The following is a 26,134-nucleotide window of genomic DNA, read 5'->3' as shown; positions in this document are numbered from 1 at the left end:
CCTACCACTCCCCACCCACCCCCAACCCCTGTAGCCAAGGAGTAATTCCACTGGGTTTTACATGTGTCACTGATCAAGACCTATTTCCATATTATTAATATTTACACTAGGGTGAGTGTTTACAGTCTACATCCCCAATCATAACCCCATCAAACCATGTGATCAAGCAGTTGTTTTGATCCAAGACAATTCTGAAGGATCCATGGTGAAAAATTTTATCTGCCTCCAGAGAGAGAACTGATGATATCTGAGTGAGATTGAAGCATACTTTTTTCACTCATTTTATCTTGCTTTTTTTTGCAACAGAAATATGTTTTCATGACTTTTCATGTATAACTGGCATATTGCTTGCTTTTTCAATGAGTGGGGAGAGAGCTGGAAGGAGGGAGAGAAATTGGAACTCAAAATGTTATAAAAAGAATGTTAAAGTATAATTATGCAAAAATGTTAATTAAATGCATCTCTTACTTTCCTTTCTCACAATTGTCCCCTTAGTTCAAGCCCTCATTGCCTGTCTCTTAAATATGTCATGCCTGGGCCAAATAAGTTTCTTCTTAGCTTCCATAGGAGGGAAGAGTTAGGTATATAGTTTGTTTCTGAATTCATTTCCATGTCACACTGGAAAGGTATTTTATTCATTCCAGGACTATGCCCCCTAAAAGGGATAATAAAGCCCTGCCTTCTAAACTTTGTTCTTGGTATCAAAAAAATTCACAAATTGAGAATGTGGAAACCAGTAAGATGATTATACCACAATTCTTCCAATCTCCCAGATTTATAATTTCAGCATTATCATCTACTCCTTACTCTCCTTCCCCCACATATCTAATCAGTTGTCAAACCTTGATATTTCTATGCCAGAAGTTCCTTATTAGTCCCCTTATCATTATTCATATGGCTACTAGTTTAGGTAAAGCCCTCATCATTTTTCCCTGGACTACTGCAGTGGCTTTCTAATTGAATTCTCTGCCTCAAGTGTTTCTCCAATTCATATTCCACACCACTATCACAGTAACTTTCCTTAAGTACAGCTCTGACCACATCATTCACCTATCAATAAACTCTACAAGTTTCCTATTGGGCCACTGGGATCAAATATAAATTCCTGTTTCATTTTTAAAATCCTTTACAACCTAGCCTCAATTGAACTTTCCGAACTTACTGGGCAATTCTCCTACTCTCTCCTGGTAGTTAGCCTTTAGAATGGCCAAAAAAAAAAAAAAAAAAAAGGAGAATTATGGCATGTACAATCCACTTCTTCAAACAGATGGTATCGTGCTTCTTCTTTCCCCAATTTAATTCCTGGAAAAAGTGGAGTTTTGTTTGTTTGGGGGTGGTTTGTCTAAATATAGCTACACTGACTTCCTTTCCCTGTTTCTCACACATGGCATTCTATCTGCTCCTGCCTTTGCACCGGCTGTCCCATGCCTGAAATGCACTCCTCCTTACCTCCACTCCACAGAATATCCCTTTTCCAATACTACACAACTCAAGCACTAACATTTTCTGATTCCCTCCTCCTCAACTTCTCCCTAAGACACCTGAATTTATAATTATTCTGAATATATTTTATATTTGTTATGTTGTATCCCCCAGCAGAATGTGATCTCGAGAGAAGAGATAATTTCATTTTTTAAAATTTGTTTCCTCATCAGAATAGTAAAATGTCTGGTACTTAGTAAGGATTTAATAGATATTTGGTGATTGATTCATTGAATGATTAACAAAACAGAAGGTAATGGATTTCTTACATCTCCAGGACTTCTTTCTTCCTACTCTTAAGTTGATCAAATATCACAGAAGATGAAACTGGAAGCTGAGAGACAAGAATAAAAAGAAAGAATCAGTTTTATAATTCACAAGCCCTGTGTGGCATCAGCTGGTCTAGCTTCTGCACTAAAGACGGGGTAACACTAACTCAGAGGTTATTAACCTGGGGTCCATAGACCCCCAAGGGTTTGTGAAGAGGTTTCAAGGGGTCTGTGAACTTAAATAGGAAAAAAAATACTGATTTTTTTTCCTAAAATTTTTTTATAAATATGTGAATGTAAAATGAATGTTTATTTTAAAAATATTACTATGTATTATTTGACCATTATCAAATAGTATTATTTTAAAATACATTTTGGTAAAATAGTATTATAGATTTATTGAGCTGTTATTCAATGATTTGAGTTTTTAAATAATTATAATTTTATAATTTATTATTTTTAATAAACTTTATACATATCAAAGCATTTATTTTCATTAAACTCTAAGTTAAAACAGCATTTCCTTCAATTATTTCAAAATATTATTCTGAAGTTTTATCCAACTTTCAAAGGGGTCCATGGCACAAAAAGATTAAGAACTCTCCTGCCATAGCCTGACTTTTAGTTTCATGAAAGTGATGTGAAGGAAGGACATGAAAATAAAAAGTGGGGAGATGGAATAAGTAGGGAAAAAATAAGGCATAAGTTTTCATAAGTTTACTCATTTAACTATAATCCTTTTGATGGACAACACTTAGAAAGTTTAGGAAATGTCAACATTGGAAGACAGAAGAGGAATTCTCTAGTTTTGGGAAAGAGGTGTATAAAGAGAGTGAAAGTATAAGCTAGGTGGCTCAGTGAATAGAATTCTGGGCCTGAAGGCAGGAAGCTCTGAGTTCAAATCTAGCCTGAGCCATTTACTAGCTATATAAACCTGGGCAAGTCACTTGATGTGTTTGCTTCCATTCTGTAGAGAAGGATATGGTAAATCAGTCCAATATCTTTGCCAAGAAAACTACATAGACAGTATAGTCCACCAGGTCAGGAAGAGTCAGAAAAGAGTGACAAGAAAAGGCAGTAGTTTTTGTATAAAAAGCATTTTTTTATAGTCCCTAGTTTAGTGTGTAGCAAAGTGACATCCATATACATGGCTAATGAATGAAGTGGAAAAAAAAATGTTAGGCCCGTTAATGTTAAGTATATTTTTAAGTCTATATCAGATGGTATTGAATCTTTGGCCACTTTTAAACCTCCCTCCCTTGTAGGCAGATGGGTCTGGAGGACACACCTTTTCACTCCATTGAAAAGGAGCCAAAACGATCTTCCTAAGGCACAGCTCTAATCATATTACTGCTTCCATTAAAGTCTTTCACTCTTAAAACCCCATATTGCCTCAAGGATTCAATGCAGACTCCCCAGTCCGATAGTTCAGGTCTTCCATCAATGCCCTATTTCAAACTTCTCCCCTTCCTGGTCTCATGTTCTGCTCAAACTGGCCTCTTGGCTGTTCCCCTGGCCTCAAAATGACTTCTCTCACGAGTATGCCAGCATGCTCACAAGCTGCCCCCATATCTAGAATGCACTCCCTCAAAGATTTCTTTCCAAGTCCCACCTTACTCCCACGGTTCATGCCTCCTTCTCCTTTAAATTGCCTCCTAGCATGAAGTAATGGATTGAGAATCCAGAAGCCCTACATTTGATACATACTGAGAGTATGCCGCTGGGCAAATCACTTAGCTTCTAAATTCTCTAGGAAACCATTGCAGACTCAAAGATCTAGTCTCTGTCTCCATCCTATCTGTGAATCTATATCATGTTCTCAACAGAATGTAAACTCCTTGAGGGCAGGGGCTGTTTGTTTTTTTAAGTAGCTGAGCACCCAGCCTCAGATCCTTGCACAAGGTTAAGGAGGAACCTGGTATTGATAAAACATTAACCTTGGAATCTTGAAGACCCCAGGGTCAAATGTCACCTGTGTGAACCTGGGGAAGTCAATCTCTGGCCTCTGATATCTTTATATTTATAAATAAAGATAATATTACTGTTTCATAATGTTGATGTAGGGTTCAAGTAATGTAATAGATGTGAAGTCCTCTAAAGCTACATATCAGAAAATTATTATTAAAAATTGTATCTACATGTAATCTGGAAAGGAAAATATAATTTTAAAAAAAACCTTTAACTTCTACATAAATGTGACCTGGTGAGCAGTAAGGTGAGATCTAGACCTTTCTTAAGCCCTTGCTCTGTGCTGAGCATAAAGCTAAAGAAATTAATTGAATGAGATTATACTTATGGGTTCCTCTGGGCATTAGAGCAGCTTAGGAACTAGCAAAGAAACATCAGAGATCTGGAGTGAATAGAAGCTGATTCAAATATGGCTCTGCTACTTGTTTGGAGTATGACTTTGAGCTAGTCAGTTTACCTTTTGGTCCTCAGTTTCCTCATCTGTAAAATAAAAAGGTGGAACTAGAGGTATTCTATGGAAACTAGCAGAAGACAGAGACAGGCACAATAGTTAAATGTCATTAAATATTAACAAGTACTAAATAATCATAGTTGGCATTTATTTATATAGCACTTTAAGGCTTGCAAGGGGCATTTTAGTCATCCCACGTGAGCCTCACAACAACTCCAGAGGTGGATGTTAATATTATCCCAATTTTATAGATGTAAATAAATCAAAGAGAGATTAAATTATTTGTCCGGGTCACAATGCTATCAGTATCCAAAGCTGCATTTGAACTCCGGGTGTCCCGACATCAAGTTCAAAGTTCGAGCGCTCCAAAGAGGTTTATAGATTAAGTCACCTATATCAGCTTTAAGCTGAACCGAAACTCCCATAGCTATGGGAGGAGCCTAACTTGATGGAACCAATCAGAAGCCACACGTAAATGATACCCTATCATGGGAGAGCAGAGACTTCCTCTATTTTGCCCACCGAAATGCACTAACCCTGCATGCTCAGCGGTCTCAGAGACCGCGAGATTTGCTAGGCGCCTGCGCAGCATCTTTTTACGGGGGAAGAAGGGAGGGAAAGACGTCATCGCGCTGGAATGCGATTGGCCAGCTTGGTGAGTTCTAAAAGTGTGCACTTTGCCTCCCGATTCCGGCCGGGCTCCGGCGAAATGTCTCCAGATCCGGGACTCCCCAACGCAGAGGAACTCCTGAAGCTACTCCCTTCAGATTCCTGGGACCGGGGGACACAGCGCTGCCGCCTGGGCCCTTTCGCCCTCCGTGTCCTGGGGGTCCACCTGGGTGCCACGCTAATCATCACCCTGCCAGACGGCGGCTCCTGCATCTGCACAGCCTGGCCCCGGCGCGATCTGACCGATGGCTTCATACAGGTGGACCCAGGGTGCGCGAGCCCCGGCGCGGCCACGGAACCGTGGAGTCCCGGCCAAAGCGTCCCCCTGAGCAGCCTCCGCGCCGTGCCGTGCCCACCCCTGCGGCGCGTCACCGTGTGGCCGGTACTGCGGGAGTCGCCGGCACCGAGCGGAGCCTCGAACCGGCTCTCAGTGCTGGAGGCGGCACAGGAGCTTTTGCGAAACCGGCCGGTCTCACTGCGTTCTGTGGTGACGGCTCCCCCGGGCGCCGCCGGGACTGTGGCCGCCGTACACGTGCTCGGGGGCGACCCCAGCCCGGAGCCCGTTGGGCTGGTCACGCCGCACACTCTTGTAGAGCTGGACGAGGCCCCGGCGCCCCCTGCCCCGGAGCTGCCCGTGGAGGCGACCCTGGGCGGACTGACAGAGGCTGCCGCTGAGCTGCGGGAACTCTTGTGCCTGCCGAGCCTGCACTCTAGCGCTCTAACGGCACTCGGCGTCTCCGTGCCCCGAGGGCTCCTCCTTGTCGGGCCTCCCGGCGTGGGCAAGACGCAGCTTGTGCGTGCTGTGGCCCGGGAAGCACGCGCCCAGCTGCTGGCCGTGAGTGGCCCGGAACTGCAAGGTTCGCGGCCCGGTGAGACCGAGGAGAACGTACGCCGTGTGTTCTCGCGGGCTCGCGAGCTGGCCAGCAGAGGGCCTGCTCTCCTCTTCATCGATGAGCTGGACGCGCTGTGTCCCCGGCGTGGTGGCAGTCGTGGCGCCCCGGAAGGTAGAGCCGTGGCCCAGGTCCTCACCCTGTTGGACGGCGTGGGCAGTGAGCGTCGGGTGCTCCTGGTGGCCGCCACCAACCGGCCGGACGCGCTGGACCCCGCGCTGCGCAGGCCAGGCCGCTTGGACCGCGAGGTGAGACCCGAAGGTCTAGGTTCGGGATCGTCCAACCTCTGTGCACTGAGCAACTCTCTCAGACCTTATATTTTTCAGAAGGTGCCAATCTGCACTGAAGAAAGTAGTATCCTCACCCTGCAGTGCCCCCACGGGTTCATTTCAAATGCTCATTTCCCTTTTGGAGCTTGAATGGTCCTCTAAAGTTTTAATATACATCTCCCAGCATGGGCTCATATGAAGACATAGATAGATAGCCTTGTTCGTTTCCCAGCTATTCATTCTCCATTAATATCACACTAATGAAAACTAAATTGATGCACTTTTAACACTGTTCTTTGGAAGTTTTCGTGTTTTTCTCCTTCCATGCGTTTCTGTGAATGTATCTCATTGCATATTAGGAGGTGCTTCTCACAGTGTCTTTAAGCGTATATGCTTTGAGGATGGGTAGGTGACTCAATGGATAGAGTGCCAGGGATGGGAGGTCGTAGATTCAAATGTGCCCTCAGACACTTCCTAGCTGTGTGATTCTGAGCAAGTCACTTAACCCTCATTGCCTAGCCCTTACTCTTCTTCTGCCTTGGAACTGATGGTATACATTTTTAGAAGGTAAGGATTTTTTTTAAGTATATGCAGTGAGCATCTGATATTTTGGTTTATATCTCATCACATGGAAGAAGGGAGTTATTTCTAAAACTAGATTGCCTCAAAGTACAGGCTTATTTCCTTATACAACTTTTAGTTTGCCATCCTTTTGGAAACTTTCAGAACTGTTGCTATCAAATTCTTTATTATAGGAGGTGACATCTTGGGCCGATGTGAAGTATGAAAATGAAAGCAATACAAAAACAAAAATTGCAACAAATTTATTTTAAGGGGGAAAGCTTTACTATCTGAACTTTAAGCAAAATTGAGCCTTCAGCATTTTCTAGATTTAGTTAGTACCAAATTGAATTTTTTTGTTAGAGCAATAAGGCCTTAGAAGAACATCTAGCTTGATTGATCTAACTTGACTAGCATTTTAAAGCTGGGAAAACTGAGGTGAGAGAACTGACCTCCCAGGTGTTACAGCTAATGAGTGGCATCAGGACCCAAGCCATGTTTTCTGATTCTAAGTGTTGTTTCCACTGGATCACATTTCATAACTTCTTAGCAGACAATTAGAGATCTTTTTTTTAATTTTTAATCCTTATTTTTAGGTCCATAATTTTTTCATGCCTTTGCCTTATTTTATTCTCACTGAGAGCCCAAGTAGGTTTCTACTATACTACATAGAATGCACATCACAATTTCATTTGCAAAATTTTCAATCAAGTCTCCTGGTAGGATTAAAGCTTCTCAGTCCTTTATATTCTTTGTAATGGGTGCTAAAAACGATGTAGACTTCAACTTGTGGGTCTGTCTTTCTTTAGATCATCATTGGGACACCCACACTTAGACAACGGAAGGATATTCTGCAAGTACTAACCTCAAAAATGCCTGTCTCCAATAATGTGGATCTGCTTCACCTGGCAGAATTGACGACTGGCTACGTTGGAGCTGATCTCACAGCACTCTGCAGAGAGGCTGCCATGCAGGCAATGCGCCACACTAGTGAGGTATGAAGTCATTTAAGTAATGGAGCCTTTTATGCTGTAGACTTTTTAGTTACTCCACAAGCATTTGTTAATGTCTACTGTGTGCCAATTGCTAGGCTGAGAACTGGGGCAAAAACAGACCCTCCTCTAGTCAAACATGCAAATAACTGTATCTAAGCAGGATATATTCAGGATAAATTGGAGGTAAACAGCAGAGTAAAGACTAGTATGAAGGGGAATCAGGAAAGCAGAAGGTGAGATTTTTGCTGGGATTTAAAGGAATTCCAGGCATTAGGGAGGGGGCAGGGTAGGCCAAGCTGGTGAATATATCCAGTCAGGAAAGACAGGAGCTGTGAGAACAGCCAGAACAGGAAAAAAACAACTCACTGTCCCAGAATCACAGGAACTGGGGGGTGGGGTATAAAGTGTAATAAAAAATAGAAGTATAGGAGGAATCTTGACTGAGTGTAAATGCTAGAGAATTTTATGTTTGATCTGGTAGGCAATAGAGGGAGCATGGTCAGATCTGTACTTTAGGAGGCTCAGTTTGACCCCTGAATGGATGCCACCTTGAGGCAAGGAGACCAACAGCGGGCTCCTGCCATAGCCCAGGCCTGAGGGATAAGGGCATGGACCAAGGTGGTCCCTGGGTCAGAGGAGAGAAGTGTGGGGTAGGTGTGCAAGAGATATGAAGGTAAAATCTGTAGGATTTGGGGACTGATCAGATGGGAGAAGTTAGAGTTATTTAAAATAACCTTGAAGTTTGGGGAGAGCTGAGTTGCTCAGTGGATTGAGAGCCAGGCCTAGAGATGGAAGGTCCTGGGTTCAAATCTGGCCTCAAACTTTCCCAGTTGTGTGACCTTGGACAAGTCACTTTACCACCCTTCTGCCTCAGTACCAATAGATATTAGGATAGAAGGGGTTTGTTGTTGTTGTTAAGTTTGCTTTACACATTCAAACAGTGTTTATCTCCCATTTACTCTATATCTATCTTGTTAAAAAAAGTTATTTGCATGTTGTCTTTTCCTTAAGATTGAATTCCTTGAGAGCAGGGAAGATTTTGCCTTTCTTTGTAGCACAAAACAGTGCCTTACACACATTATTTAAATGAATGCTTATTGATTAACTAGTATTAAAATAAAGAACTTCAAGGTTGTGTCAAAATTTAAAAATTTCTTAGTAACTTTCTAAAGCAAGGCTTTATGTTTTTACGTTTTCAGTTGTTTCTTGACTTTCTTTCTCATTTTCTCTAAAACATTTTCCAGTTAGTTTGAGTTTTTTTAGAGCTTAAACAGAAAACCTGGCCTAAACTTCAGACCCATTTACTACATGGTCACATCACTCATTAAAACTGGCCTTAAACTTGACCCACTAGCTGCTGAAAGGAATGATTGTCGGGGAAGGAGAGGGTGTAAAAGACATTTTATAACAAGATCTAGGAAAGGAGAATGAGAACCTGGGCTTGATATTTGCATTCCCTTCATGCAAAAATATCCATCTGTAATTTATCCCTCTTCCTCAAACTTGTCAAGTGCCTTCTCAGTTTGAATATAAGTTCATTGAGAGCAAGAACTGTCTTTGCTTTTTTTTTTTCCTTTTAATTTCCCAATGCTGCCTTTGGATTCATTTATTCCTGCTGAGTTTTAGCCCCTACATCATCACAACATAGTATGTGTTAAACTAGTGTGAATCAATTCTCAATCATTTGGCACCTGTATTGCAAGTCTCTCCTTTCTCTATCTCCATTATTGAAAAAGTAGTGTTTATTCTGTTTCTAGTAGTTTTTGAGTGCTTTAGTGGCCTGTTATCTTTAATTTAAAATTTCTAGACTAAGAGGGCAACTGGGAGCCTAGTGGTTAGAGCTTTTTTTAAGTAACATGGAATAAAATATCTATGAAATAGAAGCTTGTGGAACTTTTCAACTGCTACCCAATGAGAGTCTGTATTCCATTTATGACTGCTGTTTACTGGTTAGTTCCTAAAGCAGCTATCTGTTGTGGAGCTAAAGAAAATACAGAAGGGTCCAGTTTTTGTAGTGGTCTTTCCAGAAAGTAAAAGTACATGAGTTCACACAGAATTAATATTAATAACTATAATAGCCTCTGGCTTCCCAGTTGTTAGTACTATAACCTTGGGAAATTTGCTTCTTCTAGGCTCATTCAAAATAAGTGGTTTATAAGAACTAGAGTTCCAGTGCTTTCTAGTGGATTATTGTGTGTGTGTTTTTAACTTTTACCTTTTGTCATAGAATCATACTAAGTCTTAATTCTAAGGCAGAAGAGTGGTAAGGGCTAGGAAATGGGGGTCAAGTGACTTTCCCAGGGTCACACAGCTAAGGAAGTGTCTGAGCTCAGATTTGAACCCAGGACTTCCCATCTCCAAACCTAGCTTTCTATCTAATGTGCTACCTAGTTGCTCCTGGACTATGTTTTAAGGGCAGGTCAGAGGGGGTTCAGCTGGTCCAGTCACAGGTGATCAAGAAGAGTTGGCCTTATCACACCAAGGAAAGATCTAGCAGAATTTCTCTCTCTCTTCTCTTTCCTTCTGTGTAAAGGGAGCCCCTTCCTCCCAGGCTCGGGAAGTTCCTGCTCATTGGGGCCAGCCCATTAGCATGACTGGAAAGCTCCAGACAGAGGTCACAGGTTAAGAGCCAGAACTAAGGGTTATGAGTCTGGATCAGAGAGACTTTGATTGGTTCCTGAGATGTGATAGACCAGTGCATGGGGAAAGGAAGTGATGTGGAGAAAGAGAACTATAAAAATGAGACCATAGAGGAGATCAGATTCTTCTCTGGAGATCTCTGGCTGGGAGTCTTTCTGTGATTTGGCATTGGTGGCTTGGGCAGAAGATACAGTTTGTCAGCTGGTGAGATTAGGGTGGTAGGCTAGGAAATATTTTTTTATTTCCTTCCTCTTTATTTCTTTCTTAGACTACATTTATATTAAAATTAAATTGTTAAAAGCTACTGTCGTCCTCGTGACTTAAGAGTTAATTCATAAATGGCAACCACAACAATCTTTTTTTAACTAATATTATATTTCCAAATCAATTTAACACAATATTTTTAGTATTATACTTCCTTCCCTATTACATGTCTTCACCGCAATGCAAGGTATGCTTTCATGTCCCCAAACCCTGAGTGATATAAGGAGGAGGGCATTTAAAGATGGAAACAGAACACTTGGTATGGTGCCTAATTCCTGGCACACCAAGAAAGTTGAAGCCTTTTCCCTGACCCTGGAGTGATGATAGTGGTTTCAACTTGGTTTCCAAGAATGGTTTGAGTAATTTTCTTATGAACACTCTTTGCATACCCTAGTAGTGTGTTTGTGAGTTTGTGAGAGGTAATTATAATAGTTTATATTTGCAATATGCTTTAAGATTTATGAAATATTAATCACTTGGCTATGTGGGCACCCCATTTGGGCAAATACTTGAATTGTCCCTGATCAAAGGCTTTTCATTTAGTTTGAGTAAAATCTTTCCATTTGTGTTTTCCTCTTTCATCTCTCCCCCATCCCCCAAGTACTTGGTTGTATTTGTCAGGCACTTGTTATTGATGTAAAGGTCAGTGGAAATTGTGGAATTTCTCTAGGCTACATAGAGATCACAATTGTTAAAGAGAACTGCCACCTGCCCTCACCCCCAACCCCTTTTAAAAACTGTTCACGAAGCCTCTGGTGGTGCAGCCCAGCAGCAGCTTTTCCTGTATCTGAATATTTATTTTCTGGAAAGAAATATCCCCATTATAAGTCTGTCATTAAGTACTTCAGACATTTGTTTTAAAATAAAGGTGTGAGGGGGCAAGTGGGTAGCTCAGTGTACTGAGAGCCAGGCCTAGAGATGGGAGGTCCTAGGTTCAAATCTGGCCTCAGACACTTCCTGGCTGGGTGACCCTGGCAAGTCACTTAACCCCCATTGCCTAGCCCTTAGAACCAATACACAGAATTGATTCTGAGAAAGAAGGTAAGGGTTTTAAAAACAAAACAAATGAATAAAATAAAGGCATTAGTTGTTACACCCTCCCTAGTGCTAGTGGGTTTCCAGCATGGTTGACTATAATCAATTGTATGCATACTAAGTAACAATTGAATCCTAACATCATTGAAAAAAGTTAGCGTGGTTGTATTTTTTCAGATTGGGAATTCTGGGTTGGTGAGTTTGTTTCTTCTCTGAGAAACCTTGCAGTACAGAATAGCTGGACCCAGAAATAGCTGACCTGAGTGCTGGCTCCAGTTCGCACCAAGTTAGCTGTGTGACTTTGGGCAAGGGATTTGGCCCTTCTGGACCTAAGCTTCCTGACTCTAAAAACAAAGGGATTGACTAGATGATCTTGAAGGTTTCCTCCAACTCCAAAAGAAATTATGCTTTTTTAACTTTTTCACTCATTTGAATTTTTAGAAAATGAAAAAAGTACTTCACCCTAAATTGTGAAGAATATTTTGTGTACTTATGTAATTTAAAAATTTCAGTTCCCTAATATTTTCACTCAAAAACTGGAGGCAAAGGGATTATATTGATTCTCATTAGAGTCATGACCTGTTAATGAATAAAGAAAGAGGAATGATGTAGGCCTAAAAATGTGTAAGGAGGAGAGAGCAGGTATAAGCAATTGCCTTATATTTAAGTAGAATTTCCTTTCCTTAAAGTTTCAGGTTGGGAACTTAAGCATCTTTTTGGTCCAGGGAAAGGAGGATTGAACAGCTACCCCAGTGTCACTTCATGAGGTTGGTACTGGATTGGGAGCTTAAAGAAATGCTTTCCTAATGGCAATTATCACAGTTCATTGCTGATCAGACTCAGGAACAGCTGAAGTGGGGGGTAGGAGAGAAAAAGATAACCTGGGAGAGAGGCAGTTTGGCAAGAATCTTAAAGTATCTGTGTCCTCCCTACTTCAGATGCAACTGCATGCTATTTGTTACCTTAATAATTTGCCCTTTGTCTTTTGTGGCACAAGTGAAGCTCACCTGACTTCTTATATATAAAATGTCTTTTAATGCAAATATGGAGTCACTGTAACAACACAATAGGGATTGCCAGATTAGAAAAGCTGGCATTTTTTAAGATCCCAGAAAGTCTTTACTGAAAACTAGCTTTTTTTTTTTTTTTTTTTTTTTTTTTGGTAGAAAAAAAGGGGGGTGTAGAAATTTGTTGTGGGTGGCACATTTTTCTTGTCTTTCTTAAAAACTGATTAGGGACAAGTTATGAGGACAGTCTTTGAATTATTCTGGAAATACAAAAATACTAATTATAAGTACAATAGTTTTCTGTTCAGGGAAATGTCAGGAGGGACTCACTAAAAGATTGTTTATTATTCTAATCCTAACATTTGACTTATTGGTGTCTATTTTCCTCCCCTCCAGAATTCTGAAAAACCTGTGATTGATGCAGCGGATTTCTTTGAAGCTTTTAAAAAAATTCAGCCTTCTTCCTTTCGAAGTTTCATTGGACTAACAGACATTAAGCCTGTTAGCTGGGAACAGATTGGTGGCCTTGAAGATGTAAAAGTAAAATTAAAGCAGGTAAAACATTACCATTGCTATTTTAGTTGTAATTAGTGAATAATAGGAACAAATTTAGGTAGTTTCTAAAAGAGTTTGTGTGTTTTAAAAGGGAGATCACACCTCATCTAGCTGGAATACACAGATAGAGTTACAGATCTTGAGCTAATAGGGACCTCATGGACCATGTCGTTCAGCTTCCTCCTTTCGGAGATGAAGAAACCAAGACCCAGAGAGGTTAAGGGTCTTGCTTAAGGTCACACAAGATAGTAATTAATAATCATCACTGGTGGGATTTGAACCTAGAACAGCTTTGTCCCTGGTGCTCTCTTTTTCCTCTGCTAGCTCCCATGGGATCAACTGCTATCCCTGCCAAGAATTCCCAAATTGCTATGTCCAGACTTTGCTCTCTTCTGGGCGTCACTCCACTTCACCAGCTGTTTTTTAATGTCTGGAGTTAGATATCCCATGGGCATCTCAGACTCAGTGCAACCCAGAGCTCGTGATCTTTTTCCAAACACCCTGTTTTTATGGAGGTGTCATTATTTTTCTAGTCAGTATCATGGAAGGCCCACACTTCACCCCCCCCCCCCGCCCCCCCAATACTTAATCTGTTATCAGCAATTCTGCACCATCGACTTGCTCTTGTCGCTCCTACTTCTTGAGCTCTGCGTTTGCACTGACTGTCCTGGAATGCTTTTTCCTCACCTTGAACTCCTGGAGGCTTCTTTAAGCCTCAGTGCACATCTCCCCTTGTGCAGGGGGCCTTTGCCACTCTCTTCTCCCCTGCTTCCTCCCCTCTCCCCTTTCCTCTGGGATGGTGTTGGCAAACCTATGACACACGTCAGCACTGACACGCGGCTGCATACAGAGAAGTATGGGGCCGCATGCTGATGATGAAACATTTCCTGTAGTGTAGTGTAGATACTCCTGCACTACAGATGTCAATTCTCCTTATATTAATTTACCTATTTTGGTTTATTAAATACAGTTATGCATTATAATTATACACTTTTGTTATTTAAACTATAAATGTTGTGAAATTGTGGTGTTTTTTTTCTCAAAGTGACTCACCACCAGAGTTATGCTTGGTTTTTTGGTGAATTTTGATATACCAAGCTCAAAAGGTTGCCCATCACTGCTCTGGGATCTTCTGCCATTTACATTTTGTGTCTCAAGTATGTATACTGTTGTTTGCCTGTGTCTCATCCAGTACAAGGGGAACTCCTTGAGAGCAAGTACTGAGATTTTTTTACCTTTCTTTATATCCCTAGCACTTAACACATGCTTAGCACATAGTAAATACTGAAGCTTATTGACTCCTACTCATTCCAGAACCAGTGTTCTTCACACTATGCCATACTGTCTTCCCTTCTTTAGATAGATGACCCTAAATTTGGCCCTGTGAAATCATGAACCATTGAAATACTTTCATGCCCTACAAATTTGGGTACTAATGCTTTTAAATATATATTTGTTTTAAAAGGTATTATTAAACATTATTTTTTCATACTAAACTGCCCTTTGGGGGGGGATATATTTTCAGAGTGTTGAATGGCCTTTGAAATTCCCTCGGGAATTTGCCAGGATGGGCCTGAATCCACCTAAAGGTATTCTCCTTTATGGACCTCCAGGATGTGCTAAAACCACCCTAGTGAGGGCTGTAGCCACAAGCTGTCATTGTTCGTTTGCATCTGTAAGTGCGGCTGATCTCTTCTCTCCTTTTGTTGGTGATTCAGAAAAAGTTTTGGCTCAGGTATGTTTTCTATGGTTTTTTTCCCCTCACAACTTTTCCCTCATTTTCCTCCTTTATCACAATTTAAATTTATGAAATACATTTTTAATAAACATAATTATTGTCTTTTACAAAAGGTTTTTCGACAAGCAAGAGCTAATACTCCAGCAATTGTATTTTTGGACGAAATTGATTCAATCTTGGGATCCCGATCCATCAACAAAACTGAAAATGGTATTCAGGAGAGAGTTCTTTCTGTCCTTCTCAATGAATTGGATGGTGTTGGACTCAAGACCATAGAGAGAAGAGGAAATAAATTGAAGTTACAGGATAACTCTGAAGAAAAGAGAGAAAATGAGGAAGAGGAGGAGGTGTGTGTTTGTATAACTGTACCAGATATTTTGTCAGCATTCTCTACACTGAGCAGAGCCCTTCCTATGCTGAATTCCTTACATAAAAACAGTGACGTAATTAATGTCCGGTTTGGCCACATCAGCTTCTATATGAAATGTGATAATGGATTATAATCCTGCTGGAGTGGCACGGCCATATTGTATGTAGCACACATTATTTTGGTTCTGTCTAATTAGGCCATGACTTTTTCTGAAGGTTTAGAATCAGAAAGTGTTACATAAACATAAGTAGCCATTAGGAAATGAGAGATCTGACTGTGCAGTCTGAAGAACCAGGTCCAGCTTTCTTTGTCAAATCATCAGTTCTAAGTAATGATTCTAAGGCAGAGGTCAGTACTGGCTAGACAATTGGGGTTAAGTGACTTGGCTAGGGCCACATAGCTAGGAAGTATCCGAGGCCAGATTTGAACTGAAGACTTCCTGTCTCCAAGCTAGGTACTCTGCTGCCCAGCTGCCCCCAAATTACTTACAGGATCCTAGAGTCAGACCAGACTTTAGCATAGTCATTTAGTGTAACTTTTCCCACTATATAAATTCCTTCTAAAAAATCCTTCATAAATGATCATCTGGCTTCTGTGTAAAGACCTGTGCCCTGTGCCTGGGAACTCACCACTTCTCAGAAGAGCCAGTTCCATTGGGTCTGCTCAGTAAAGAGAAAAACCCATCCATGAGGAAGCCTAGTTTCTGACATTTGGGGCAGTAGAGACAATCCGTTTTCTTTCACAAGGCAATCCTGCAACTATTACACAATAGCCTTCATATGTTTTCCTTCCATTCATATCTAACCTCTACAGGGTACAGCTTAAGCCTTGTTTCTTTTTGTATTTTATTCTAGTTTCTTAGCACAGTGCTTGGCCCATAGTAGGTGCTTAAGAAATGTTTATTAATTGATTATTCCTTTCTACTCATAATGATTCAGTAACATATTCTCTACATTTTCCTTTGGTTCTTAGAGTAATCCTGGATATAGGTAGAACAAGTAGTTGGTATCATAATTTGGAGGTGAGGGACTGAAGTGCAGAGAAGTTCTCTGATTTCCCACAACTAAGATGTCAGAGCAGAGGTGGGATTCACATCCAGACCTTTGGGCTTCAGGTTCAGTGCTCTTGCTTGCTTTACCATACTCTCTTTGTTCATAGAAGTAAGCTCTTTCTCATCTCTAAAATCAGCTGTATCTGTGGTCTAATTGTATTGACATTTATTCCAGTGTTTAGAGGAGTTTTAAAAAATCATTGGCTGAAATCTTTACATGATTGTTTCCCAGTATAATTTTTTTCTTCCTGTTTACCTAGTTCTTCCAGAATCCTTCTTTATCCTAATTTAGCCCACTTTTGTATGTGTGTGTGTTTGTTTAAATTTGTTGTTTTTTTCATCTGTATATGTTGTGGTTTTTTCCAGCTAGAGTTCCAAGAGGTTTTTAATCAAAATGTCATGATAATTGCTGCAACAAACAGACCTGATGTATTAGATGATGCCTTATTACGTCCTGGAAGACTAGACAAGCTTATTTATATTCCACCTCCAGATCAAGAGGTAATTTATATCTGTGTCTGCTGTATGTGCATATAATAAACTGGATTCCAAACATTTTTGCCTCTGTGAATGTGTACAGGGTCTTACTGTGCTTGTTTTATAGTCTTTCATCTAATCTTGTCTCAGGCCAGTTTTGTTCTGCATCTGTTGGTTCTTCTGTCATTATTTTTCTTGTCAGAGAAACAGGGGGATCATCTCTTTCCAGTCTTGCAGCAACTATTGACTCAGTATTATAGTATTTCCAGCTAGAATGGGAGAACTGTAGAATCAAGGACTGCTGTGGCAACAGGTTCTTAGGAACAATATGGAACCAACCATGTCCTCATATAATAGATGAGGAAATTAGAGGCTAAAGAGTTTCAGTGATTTGCCCCATTTCACAAACTAGTTAATCTTTTGCTCTAGAATTATTCCCTGGTGATATAGGGCTTTACTTATTCTGAGAATAAGTGCTGAAAAAAGTAAGAAATTTCTTTTTCCTAAGATAGAGTTTCCTTCCTTAATGAAAGAAGGATTAAAAAGCAAAGTAAAATTTCAGGGCAAAATCAAGCAATCAATAATCATTAAGTACCTCCTATATGTCAGGAACCATGTGAGGTGCAAGGGTCACAAATCGAGTGAAGTTCCCTACTTACACAGAGATTATACTCTTAGGGTCCATATACAAGTCCAAATAAAAGTATTTAAAGAATAAATACAAAATAATTCAATATAAAATTCATGTGAAGAAAACAGAGGTCTAGAATTTTGATAGAAAGTACAGAAAAAAATAGAATTGAGGAGACCTTTACATTTTCAGGTTTCCAACCAAGTAAAATTGAATCATTAATTCTAGTTAAATACTGGTTAATAAATACAAGAGCAGAGTAGGTCAGTGGGACAGATTTCAATAAGTAACTAACTTCACATGCAGCAAATGGGCAAAAATGAAGAGACAAAAATTGTTAGAATTGGAGAGGCCATAAGACAGGAACTCTGATGTACTGTTGGTGGAGCTGTGAATTGTTCTAGCCATTGTGGAAAATCATTTGAAAAATCAGGGGCAGCTGAGTGGCTCAGTAGATGGAGTGCTAGGCCAAGAGACAGAAAGTCCTGGGTTCAAATCTGGATTCATATACTTCCTAGCTGCATGAACTTGGGCAAAATCACTTAACTTGCCTATCCCACTCTTCTGCCTTGGAACTAATACACAGCACTGATTCCAAGGCAGAAGGTAAGGGTTTTTGTTTTTTGTTTTGTTTTTTTAAATACTAAATCGGGTCTGTATTCTGTGACCCACCACTGAGCATTCCAAAAAGGTCAATGACAGAAAAGTTTTCATATGTTTGACAAAATATCCATAGCAAAACCTTTTGTGGTAGAAGGTGGAAAAATACCTGTTTTTTAGAAAATGTCTGAACAAATGGTAATATGAATATGGTGTAATACTATTGTGTTTTAAGAAATGAGAAATGTAGGGGACAGCTAGGTAGCTCAGTGGAATCATAGCCAGGCCCAGAGATAGGAGGTCTTGGTTCAAATTTGACCTCAGACACTTCCTAGCTGTGTGACCCTGGGCAAGTCACTTAATCCCCATTGCCTAGCCCTTACTGCTCTTCTCCCTTGGAACTAATACACAGTATTGATTCTAAGACAGAAGGTAAGGTTTAAAAAAAAGAAATGAGAAATGTGAGGAAGTCAGAAAAACATTTGTAGAATCTTAAAGTTTGCAAAGCAGTTTATGTTATCTCATTTGTTGCCAGTTATGCACACCAATCTTGGTCCTGAACAACAAATGAAACTCATTTCTACAGAAGTCGGATGGGAAGGGAACTGTTTATTCACAACGGTTGTTAGGCTGACAGATGTAGTTGCATCGACAGTTGGGTTGTGATTAAATTTTTTCTTTGCATAACAAGGGAGTGAAATTTGGGGTATGTAATTGGGTAATATGATTGTGAAAAACAAGGCATCGGTTATTTAAACAATGAAAAATTAAGGGGGCAGCTGGGGTAGCTCAGTGGATTGAGAGTCAGGCCTAGAAACGGGAGGTCCTAGGTTCAAACCCGGCCTCAGACACTTCCCAGCTGTGTGACCCTGGGCAAGTCAGTTAACCACCATTGCCTACCCTTATCTTCCGTCTTGGAGTCAATACTGTGTATTGGCTCCAAGGCAGAAGAGAGTCTTTTTTTTTTATTAGATTAATTTCATTGCATATCTTGGGACAGATTAATTTATCTTTGCCTAGGAGGATCTTTTTTCTAGGAAGGTTTCTTTTTCCTAGAACAGATCTTCCTTCCTTAATGAAGGATTTAAAAGCAAAATAAAATTTAATCAAGCAGTCAAGAAACATTAAGTACCTCTTGTGCACAAAACTTTAGGCTTTAAGTGCCTAAAAGGCAAGGAGGAGGTATTTCTAAAAATGAGGTTTTGAAAGTTAAATATATTTCAGAGCTTTCTGAGTTTTAAATATGCATTTTTCCTTACATACAAATTATGTGTAAATAATATGAAGTATTGACATTGGAATTCATTTTTTATAAATTAATTGTCCATCAAGACACCATGATAGCATGGATAAAGTTACTAGACTCAAGTTGAGAAAAAACCTGGTTTTGAGGCCACCCTCACTATTACCAGCTGTGTGTTAGCCCGTTACCTCATTTGTAAAATGGAGATAATTTGAGAATCAAATGAAATACCTATATGTGAAGTCCTTTGAAAATCTTAAAGTGCTGGTGTAAATGTTGTTTATCTATTACAGTTATTGTTGTCAACAATAATTGCATTTTTTGTGGCCATCGTCGAAACTGTAAACAAGTGGTTAAGTATGTTATGTTCTTTCAGGAAGTTAATATTTTTGTATTTTTTACCTGTATCCCAGGACAGACTTTGTATTTTGAAAATCTGCACGAAAAATACACCCCTGGGACCTGATGTATCTTTAGAAAACTTAGCAGCACAAACCTGTTTTTTCTCTGGAGCTGACCTTGGAAATCTCTGCAAGGAAGTGAGTTTTATTTAAGTAAATCTGCTATTCAGAATGTGTATAATGAATTGGGCCAAACCAACAAGTACAGTTGAGAAAGCTTCTAACAGATTTGCTACCTGTTATTTTATGCCATGGGAAGGAGTATATAATACGGCAATCCACCTGACTGAATACCAAAGAGCAGTTTGTCCCATGTCTTCTTTCCTTGAAGCTTCCAGAAAAAGAACTGCCAGCTTTCTCAAGTTCATATTACGGTGTCTTCTTGCTCAAGACAATTTTCCCTGAGCAGAAGGGAGCTGGATTGAGGTAGAACTGTAGCCCCACACAAACCGTGGCTATGGCATCCGTCCTTTTAAGGATTTAGAGGAGAGGGCAAAGTGGAACAGCACAGGTGACCTACAGGAAAAGCTGCTTACTCAAGCTTCATCCCCAGGATTATTCTCCTCAGTTGCCTCTACTAGCTAAGTGGAGTAATAGAAAACAGATAAATAGTAACTTGGTTTAAACTCAGTTCGGGCATTGAATTTTCCTACATTATGAGATTGAAAAGAATTTAAAATGATTTAATTTCTTGGAACGAGAAAGTTAATCACTTTAAATGATGATTTAAATGCCTACAAATATTTTTCTTGTTTTTAAAATAATTAATTGATTTGCGGTCTTTTCTCGTGGTTACGTGATTCATGTTCTTTCCCTCCCCCTCCTGGAGCTGACAGGCAATTCCACTGGGTTATACAAGTATCATCATTAAAAACCTATTTCTATTATTATTATTTGCAATAGAATGATCATTTAAAGTCAAAATCCCCAATTGAACCATGTGATTAATCATGTTTTTCTTCTGTGTTTCTGTTCCCACAAAATGCCTACAAATATTAAATTGAACCTAATAAAATAGGGGAGAGACTATCTCACAGAATGTTAGGAAGATACAATGCTGTGTTTTAAATATTAATTAAAAAGAATTAGTGGTCATGACAAATCATATTCCTGGCTTACAGCAGCAGCTCTGTTCACAGCAAACTTAATTTGTGAAGGACTTCTGTCTACTCCCAATGTCTGCCTTTATTCTCCCATTTTTATTGGGATTAACCAAATTTACTGTCAGTTCCTATTGTCTGTTCACTGCAGACATATTTCCCTGTGTGTCTGCAGTGGAATAACCACTCCTGTCTGATTCTCTCTTTCAATTCCTATTTCATAAGTAATACGAGTGTTTTCATTTCTCCTAGATATCTGACTCTCTTTCCCTCTCTTCATCTCCCTCTTCCCCACACACTTTCTTCTTCCTCCATTTATTAGTTGTATTGTATCTCTTTCAAGACTACCTACATAGTAAGTACAATCTTCCCATTGCCTCCCCCCCCCCAAAAAAAAAAACATAACATAGAAACATCACATAAACATAGGGAATGCAACTTAGAGAATGTATTCTTTTCAGTTAGTCTTTAAGTGTTTATGATGGAAATTGTTCTCTATATTTTCTTTATGTAACAATCGTTTTTTAAAAATTGACTTGAAAGTCTGAATTGGCATAAAAGGAATGAAGGCTTAGCAGGAGTGTTCAATCTAACTAGTCAGGCCCAAGTTTCATGAATATTGGGTTGACTAAAATGATGTGTTCAGATTATTTCTTGTCATAGTTTAAAAGTTTTAATATTAACTTTAAATTAAATATTAAAGTTAATACTAACTTTATTGGGGTTTTCTTTTTATAGGCTGCTTTGCTGGCTCTAGAAGAAAATGGACTAGAAGCAACTACAGTGAGTCAGGAGCACTTTCTGAAATCATTGAAGACTGTAAAACCATCCTTAAGCCGTCAAGATTTGACACTCTGGGAAGGATTTCAGAAGCAAGAATTCTCCAGTTTACAGACTCTTTAGATAACTTTCATTGCCTTATCCATCATTAAAATAAAACATAGGTTGTTTCCCTCCCCCTCCCCCCACCTCCCCTCCCACATTTAAGGGGGGCTTGGAGAGAACTGGGTCATGCATGGGTGCAGGATTGCCAGCTACAAGCACAGAAGGCCCTTAGTAAAATAGAATCTTGCTTCAGTGGTTATTTCACCTCACCTGCCTGTTCAATTAGGTCATGGTGCATGGAAAAGAACAGAGAACTTGAGTCATGGGCTCCGAGTTCAAATAACCTTTTCCACTTAAAACCTGTGCCAGGGAGGCAGATCACCAATGGGCCGCATCATCCTTATCTGCAAAATTGAGGAGGCTGGACTAGATGCCCTGAGCTGCCTTGTGGTTCTAAAACGATGTTGGGAATGCTTACACAGCCTCCTGCTTCCTTTAGACCTACCACCCCTCACTGGATACATATGCCAGTGGTGGCTACTGATTGACAAGCTACTATGAATTCAGCATCCTTTTCTTACTATTATTATTTAAGTATTTTTCCATGGTTCCATGATTCTTGTTCTTTCCCTCCTCTTTTTCCTCCCCCTGAATGCAGCATTCTGTTCAGTGATTTCTATCAGTCACAATAATATCTTACATTTAGAAACATTTGTTTGCAGCATAGTCTATAGAAGGTATGTCTACATGGATGTACACAGATGACAGAGAACAGGGACCCCAGGATAGGCTGGGGGACATGAGAAAATAGGTTTTGGGATCAGGAGGGCCAGAGACAAGCTGGTAGCAAATCACAGCAAAGTTTATTCATCACAGCTTCTGGTTTTTAGAGAGATTGAACGGAATTCTTTGAACATGAATATACAATAAAGGGTAATGATTTATAAGTTTAGTATGATGGATTTGGTTTACATCATCAAATCTAGACAGTTTTCTATAGGCTGATAAATATGTCCTGTAACCACCTAACCCAGATTCCCAGAGAATGCATACATCAGTGGGTTTTGTGAAGCCTCAGGTGAGGAGTGAGCTATGTGTCTTGAGTTTAGCTGGGGGCACCTTTTGGGCTTTCCAGAGCTTTGCTCACTGGAGGCCCTGGCTGTTCTCATGCTGTCTTCACACACGGATTCCCATGTAGTGTGGTATGGCTCCTGCAATATCCAACCCCACAGTGGTCTGTGACCTAAGATGAACCACTTCTGTCCTTTGGAAACTTCACTTGTGCTCGACTTTCCTATTTTCAATTCAACGCTACCTCAAAGTATGCACAATTTCCTTAATGAGCAAAACCTATGATTACATCTCTAGAATATTGATTACTCTAGAAAATTGATACTCTTCCCTTTTGGCAGCAATGTTGTGTTTCACCCTTTCACCTATTTCAGTTCTTGCCTCAGTTTATTTGAGTAGGGAAAAAACATCACAAGGCCCTTTATTCATGGTAAGACCCAGGTCAAGATTATGGTCACTGCAATCAAATCCCTGGTTCCTTTTTGGAGGTTGGGTGGCCTTATTTGTAACTCAACTCATGGCAAAAGACAGTTAACCACCAGTAACATTGAAAGGTTGCACGACTAGCTTCTGTTTTTGATCAACTTCATATGCTTCTTGTTATACAACACATCCACATCTTAGCCACCATCTTCTGGCTGCTAACTGTCAGCCTAACTAGCCAGAGTAATCCCGCTCATTAGAGGCAGTGGCATCTTCTAGAAGGAGCAGAGCCCAGCTATTCCCTTCTGCCCCCAAGTTAGGAAGAAAAGGATGTCAGTTAGAATTTCTATGGAAATAACTGAATGCAGTAAATTACCCCATCTCTTGTGGCTGCTGGTGAAGAGTAACTTACTTGATGGATGTAGGTCATAAACATAGGGGTCCCCAGAAGATTCCCCTGATTGGTCCATCATTGGCTCTCCCTTTCCCCTTAGGAGAAGTAAATGGCAATTTGGTGCTACATCTGGTAATCCAGGAATGCCCACGGTGGTAAGTAGACAGGGGCAGGGGGATTTAAGAAAATAACCAGAAGGAATAAATCCTAGTGAGACATTTGTGTAGACAAGTACAAGATGAACTGTTGGAAAGAAAATTTATAGATATATGCATATTATATTTGAAAGTTCATGCTCAAAATTTTGTCTTGCTAATGAGATTTGATCGAAAAGATGGCTGCTCTAAAAACAGGATTTGGAAGATGATGTGGAAAAGAACTTTTAAATCATTAACAGTTGCTTTTTTTTTTATTTTGAAGTCCAAATTCTACCTCTACCCTGCCCATTAAGAAAGCAAGTAATATGATACCAGTTGTATGTGTGAAATCATGCAAAACAGTTGAAAGGAACTTTCTAGATGAAATTTCAGAATTGGAGATATCACACTTTCCTTGAAAGACATCTACTAGAGAACATGAAGCAGTAGACCTGTTGAGTTGACGAAAACAGCATATAAATGCTATTCATAATCATATCCTCTGCCTCATATTGAGACTGACAGGTTACCAACCAACATTGATCTGGTTTGGAGAGATTAGGCTGAACATCATAAATATTGGACAAAACATAACTTGTGATTTTATAATGCAATATGAACTCAACTTTTAAAATTAGTATCTACTACTGACTCATTGAGTTCTATAACTAGGAATTTACAATTATTCCTAATGCATTTCATCTAATTAAATTCAGCCCTACATTCTTGTTAAAATCTTGGGTTCAATAACAGACTTCTCTACTAGCAGCAATGAAAGAATCCAGAGCAAGGCTGACTTATGAGAAAGAAAACTAGCCACATTCAGAGGAAGAACTGTGGGAGGAGAAACGGAAGAAAAACAACTGCTTGAACACATGGGCTGATGAGGATATTATTGGGGATGTAGACACTAAATGATAACTAGTCCAACTATCAATAATATGGAATTAGGTCTTAGTCAATGATACATGTAAAAAACCCAGTGAAATTGTGCATTGGCTAAGGGGAGATAGGGGGTTTGGGGGAGAGGAAAGAACATGAAACATGTAACTATGGAAAAATTCAAAATAAAAAATCTTGGGTTCAAATCTTGTCATTCAATGATAGCAATCACATTTAATTTCATGTTATCTTCAAACTTGATAAATGTTTCATCAAATTCCATTTCTGCTTTCAACTCATTTATTAAAATGAATAGAACATGGTCAAATAGAAGGGTCATTTGACTGCCCTCTGGAGACCTTGCTCCAGGTTAATTTCAAACCACTTGTTTTTGGTTCTGGTTATTCAGTCAGTACCATATTTATACTGTTAACCTACCCACATCTCTCTGTCTCACCCACAAGAATACAACAAAAGACTTTGTTAAATATTTTTCTAAAATCCAGCATTCACCTTATCAACCAATTTAATTTTCATATTATATTACTTTTCAGCGCCCTCTTCCACCCATGCTTTAGGAATGTGAATCATCATCTACTAAATTACTGTAAACTTAGAATTCACTTAAAGCAGGATATATGTGAATAGCCAAAAGAACAAATAGTTCAAAATAAAAAAGGTAATCATGATGAAGATTAAGTATTGTAATATTAACTTTTTTTTTTTTTTACCCTTACTTTCCTTCTTAGAAGCAATACTGTGTATTGGTTGCAAGGTAGAAGAGTGGTGAAGGTTAGGCAATGGGGGTTAAGGGACTTGCCCAGGGTCACAGCTCTTAAGTGTCTGAGGTCAGATTTGAACCCAGGACCTCTCATCTCTAGGCCTGGCTCTCAATCCACTGAGCCACCCCGGCTGCCCCCTGTAAGATTAACTTTAGTTTTCTTAAATAATATATTAAGTAGCTATTAAATTATTCATCATAGAATAATACTTTATGAAGCTTTAGGAGTCAGTTGGATTAGATCAGAGAACACTAGTCCCGTAATGCATTTTAGTGTACCAAGAAAAGGAATAAGACTTCTTAAGATCTATTCCATAGAGTAATTAGCCCAACCATTTCTAGTAATGGTAAAAAAAAAAAAAAGGAGAAACAACAGATTGGAAAGGAAAAAGCTGACAGATGAGGAGAGCCTAATTTAAGGTTGTTGTCCTGTGTAGGGAGGAGATGTGAATGTAGAAATGACTAGATTTGGCAGTGAATTGGATTTGGAAGGTAAGTGAAAATGAAGAGTCCAAAGATGACCCTGAGATTGCCTTTGACATTAACAGGCAATTTTCTAAAATATACAAATTTCATTTACTCGGAGGAGAAGGAAAGGAGGGAGTTCTGTCAGACCTGGATCATTAGATATTTGCAAATGAATCAAACTTACTACTTTCAAGTTCAGCACTTGAATTTCCTTCTTCAATTAGTAGATTAGAATAATCTATCATTAGCATATTTATGTAAATTAATGTTGCTGCAATGATTTTATACTACTTAATAACTGTCACTACAGTTAAGTTAGATATAGATCTCGCCCTACAATTTTCATCATGTTTCAAATTATCATGCTCCAATTAGCAAGAATTCTAAATTGGTGAGATGCAAATGAATTAGGTTTCACTATCATTCAATTCAGATATTTATTTGATGGTTCTAAAGTATATTTTACAACATTTTAAAACTATTTTGT

At 39.5% G+C, this 26,134-nt stretch overlaps 1 protein-coding gene across 3 annotated transcripts; it reads left to right on the top strand.

The window, feature by feature from the left end:
• Positions 1-4,871: 4,871 nt before the first annotated feature.
• SPATA5L1 (spermatogenesis associated 5 like 1) lies at positions 4,872-24,338 on the top strand. 3 transcript variants are annotated; one of them, XM_044662162.1, is made up of 9 exons: positions 4,872-5,977; positions 7,369-7,554; positions 12,897-13,055; positions 14,581-14,790; positions 14,907-15,091; positions 15,506-15,515; positions 16,587-16,715; positions 19,579-19,704; positions 21,405-24,338. In XM_044662162.1, exons 1-9 carry the CDS (start codon positions 4,880-4,882, stop codon positions 21,567-21,569), a joined length of 2,268 nt encoding a protein of 755 aa, XP_044518097.1. In that variant the 5' UTR covers positions 4,872-4,879; the 3' UTR covers positions 21,570-24,338. The 3 variants fall into 3 exon arrangements, with proteins under 3 accessions (XP_044518097.1, XP_044518096.1, XP_044518095.1); XM_044662161.1 differs by lacking the exon at positions 15,506-15,515 and having other exon boundaries at positions 16,577-16,715; XM_044662160.1 differs by lacking the exon at positions 15,506-15,515 and having other exon boundaries at positions 14,907-15,140; positions 16,581-16,715.
• The last annotated feature ends 1,796 nt before the right edge of the window (positions 24,339-26,134 follow it).

Source organism: Gracilinanus agilis, chromosome 2 (assembly GCF_016433145.1).
Source record: "Gracilinanus agilis isolate LMUSP501 chromosome 2, AgileGrace, whole genome shotgun sequence".
NCBI classification, from domain to species: domain Eukaryota; kingdom Metazoa; phylum Chordata; class Mammalia; order Didelphimorphia; family Didelphidae; genus Gracilinanus; species Gracilinanus agilis.
The sequence above is the reverse complement of the archived record's forward strand: the minus strand, read 5'-3'. Positions and strand labels throughout refer to the sequence as shown.